The sequence below is a fragment of the Haliotis asinina genome, chromosome 5, assembly GCF_037392515.1.
Source record: "Haliotis asinina isolate JCU_RB_2024 chromosome 5, JCU_Hal_asi_v2, whole genome shotgun sequence".
Taxonomy (NCBI): Eukaryota; Metazoa; Mollusca; class Gastropoda; order Lepetellida; family Haliotidae; genus Haliotis; species Haliotis asinina.
Window position 1 is genome coordinate 78,712,325 of NC_090284.1, and position 1,217 is coordinate 78,713,541.

The 1,217-nt window shown below is 41.8% G+C and overlaps 1 protein-coding gene across 1 annotated transcript; it reads left to right on the forward strand.

The window, feature by feature from the left end:
* Positions 1–676: 676 nt before the first annotated feature.
* Positions 677–997, forward strand: LOC137284054 (oviduct-specific glycoprotein-like). Its single transcript, XM_067815709.1, has one exon. It carries the CDS (start codon positions 677–679, stop codon positions 995–997), a length of 321 nt encoding a protein of 106 aa, XP_067671810.1.
* The last annotated feature ends 220 nt before the right edge of the window (positions 998–1,217 follow it).

Below are 1,217 nucleotides of genomic sequence, written 5' to 3' on the forward strand. Positions count from 1 at the left end.
TTGCCCAAGTTTACTGTACGTTGCTGTTCCCGCAACTAGGTGTATGCACGTGTTCATGTGGCCACTATCTGGTCATATACCAACGGATTCGAGGGTTCTTTTCAGTGCACAGGGTTGTGTTCCTTTAGAATTTCTCAAATTGGCAGCAGGTTTTTGAAATTCAACACCAAACATATGATTTCTGGATAACTTTGAAGCGAACCCCTCCAGGTCAAAATATAGTTAGTCTATAAAATAAGCAAAACCGTTATGCATGATTTATGGTATTTTTGTGACAAAGTGGCAGATCATAATAAACTTCCAAAACTAACAAACATTAGTCATGGATTTATCACCAGTTAGTTTTCATGGCAACTAGAAAGAAGGAAAATGGAAGCTGGTGGGATACTCCAAGAAAGGAACGTGACGAGTTCCACTCCCCTTTCAGGTGTTCAGCCCTTCCCTCAAATTCCCCCCGTGATTGTATAAAGGATTACGGTTATTCTCTGTGACAGATCTGGTGGTACAACAGCTGGACCTAGTATTATATCTCTCTTTGTAAGTATGTTTATGTGGTGGTTTGATCCGGTACAATGAAATCTTGTCGGAAAGGACATGTCTTCATGTTTTAGAATCAACCCAAACGTAGTTATCACATGAGCATAATCAAACTGGCAAAAGTCAGACCAACACGGATATGAGTCAGACCAACACGGATATGAGTCAGACCAACACGGATATGAGTCAGACCAACACTGATATGAGTCAGACCAACACGGATATGAGTCAGACCAACACTGATATGAGTAAGACCAACACGGATATGAGTAAGACCAACACGGATATGAGTCAGACCAACACTGATATGAGTCAGATCAACACTGATATGAGTAAGACCAACACTGATATGAGTAAGACCAACACGGATATGAGTAAGACCAACACTGATATGAGTCAGACTAACACGGATATGAGTCAGACCAACACTGATATGAGTCAGACCAACAAGAGACACTGATATGAGTCAGACCAACGCGGATATGAGTAAGACCAACACGGATATGAGTCAGACCAACACTGATATGAGTCAGACCAACAAGAGACACTGATATGAGTCAGACCAACGCGGATATGAGTAAGACCAACACGGATATGAGTAAGACCAACACGGATATGAGTCGGACCAACAAGAGACACTGATATGAGTCAGACCAACAAGAGACACCACAAACTGACAT